This window comes from Poecilia reticulata, linkage group LG7, assembly GCF_000633615.1.
Source record: "Poecilia reticulata strain Guanapo linkage group LG7, Guppy_female_1.0+MT, whole genome shotgun sequence".
Taxonomy (NCBI): Eukaryota; Metazoa; Chordata; class Actinopteri; order Cyprinodontiformes; family Poeciliidae; genus Poecilia; species Poecilia reticulata.
The window spans coordinates 31,251,185-31,253,243 of NC_024337.1; the positions used below are offsets into that span (position 1 = coordinate 31,251,185).

A 2,059-nucleotide genomic window follows, 5' to 3' on the forward strand; every position below is an offset into this window, starting at 1 on the left:
CAGCTGCAGGCTGGTCAGTGCTAACTAGCCAACTGTAGCTGCAGGCTAGTTAACAAACCAGACCAGTTGACCAGTAAGTGTTGGTTATCTGGTCCCAGTAGTGAAACTGACTACCAACAAACAGCAGGAATCTGTGTGCTGGTTGACGTTAACCAAAAGGAACCGGATCAACAGGTTGGTTCCTGTTCAGCCTGGGTCGGGTTCAGCCCGCTACTCAGGTCCGATTGGTTCTCCTCTGGTTCTCCAGCTGGTCCGGTTGGGTCACATTAAACAAGATGTTCTGGACTGTTTCTAGTTACTGGAGGTCCAGATGATCAGCTGCCGTCCATCACAGCACCACCTGGTGGCTGTTAGAAGAATCACAGTGTTAGAGATGAGCCAGCTCATGTTTTGATGATTTTTGTGTTTCCAGAACTTTCTGCGTTGCCAGAACAATAAAACCAACTACAACCTGGTGTGTGAGACGCTGCAGTTCCTGGACATCATGTGTGGAAGCACCACCGGCGGGCTGGGCCTGCTGGGCCTCTACATCAACGAATCAAACGTCCACCTGATCGTCCAGACCCTGGAGACGCTCACAGAGTACTGCCAGGGCCCCTGCCAGGAGAACCAGGTGCTCCAACACGCAGTCAGACCCAACATTTCAGAACAAGTTCAGTTCAGAAGCTAACTGCTAGCCTTCTTTCCGTTCCAAACCCCGGCCAACACATTTCATGTTTTCTTCGGCTTCACCGGTCTTACGGGACAGGTCGGTTCGACCACACAGCCTTTTCACGCTGTGAGCGGTCCGGCGAGCCTGTAGTCCAGGACTCCACCGTCAGACGGTCGCGAGGCTCGGACCTGGACTCCAGACCTCAGAGTCCAGCAGGAAAACTGATCCCTGTCGTGGATTTCTGTGTTTTCCAGACGTGTATCGTGACTCACGAGTCCAACGGCATCGACATCATCACGGCGCTGATCCTGAACGACATCAGCCCGCTGTGTCGGTACCGGGTGGAGATGGTCCTGCAGCTGAAGGTACAGCGGGTCTCACCTGAACGGGTCGGCAGTGATTGCAGATCACAGATCAATATTTACCAATACTCTGATGTGGTCTGATCGGTTTCAGGTTGAGATTTCTCACAAAAATCACTCAGACCTTTTAGAAATGCACTCAGTTTAAAAAAAAGACATGACAAGTCTGTAGATTTTAACTGTACAACACCTGAGACGTTTACATGTGCAAGTACGGAGGACTGACCCTGCCAAAACTAGCAATAAATATAGAAATAAATAAATGGCTTAGTGAAATAATTGATGTGCCACATATTGCATCCAAACAGAAACAGTGAAAACTTTCCAATTTATTTTATAATAAATATATCATTTTGGCAGGATTTGTCCTCCATATGTAGGAAAATGAAACAAAGAAAAAAAGATTTTCAGAAAATAATAAATGTGACCTAAACATACAAACATAGACACTTGATACAAATGGTAAAATAATCTCTGTCATTTACTGGAGTCATATTCAATTTGAACATATTTATTATAAATCACCAAATTACAACTTATGTTACTTCAAGGCACTTATTTACTAAATATGACGCAGACTTGCTTTATTTATTTCAGGTTCCTTCCTTATGATGAACTAAATAATTCATGTTTGTCTGAATCTAATTTATCCCTGAAAACTTGAGATGATTAAGTTTTACTGTACTATAAAACACCAACGTTGGCTATAAATCTTTGTTTTCTGCCTTTCTGTACCACRTTTTGTGTTTGACTGGTTCTGTCCTCCAAAGATCTTTTAATTTCTCTTGGATTTCAGTTCTGATTCTTTTCCTCCCGGCTTTGGTTTCTGTTGGACTTTAAGCTCAGATGAAATGCATTSAAATTGGTGTAATTACAGCTGTTTGCCTGCAGAGGGCAGCAGCAAGCAGCTGGTTCGTCCTCTGCTCTGATTGGCTGTTTCTGTTGCCAGGACAACGCCTCCAAGCTGCTGCTGGCGCTGATGGAGAGTCGTCATGACAACGAGAACGCCGAGAGGATCCTGTTCAACCTGCGACCGCGGGAGCTG

General features: G+C 45.4%; 1 protein-coding gene across 1 annotated transcript in view; it reads left to right on the forward strand.

Annotated features, from left to right (window-relative positions):
- The window catches only part of itpr3 (inositol 1,4,5-trisphosphate receptor, type 3), a 71,313-nt gene that overhangs the window by 58,662 nt on the left and 10,592 nt on the right, over positions 1-2,059 (forward strand). Inside the window, exons 43-45 of the mRNA XM_017305661.1 lie at positions 413-613; positions 907-1,017; positions 1,964-2,055. Of these exons, the coding sequence (XP_017161150.1) occupies positions 413-613; positions 907-1,017; positions 1,964-2,055 (404 nt within the window). The remainder of the gene's footprint in view (positions 1-412; positions 614-906; positions 1,018-1,963; positions 2,056-2,059) is intronic.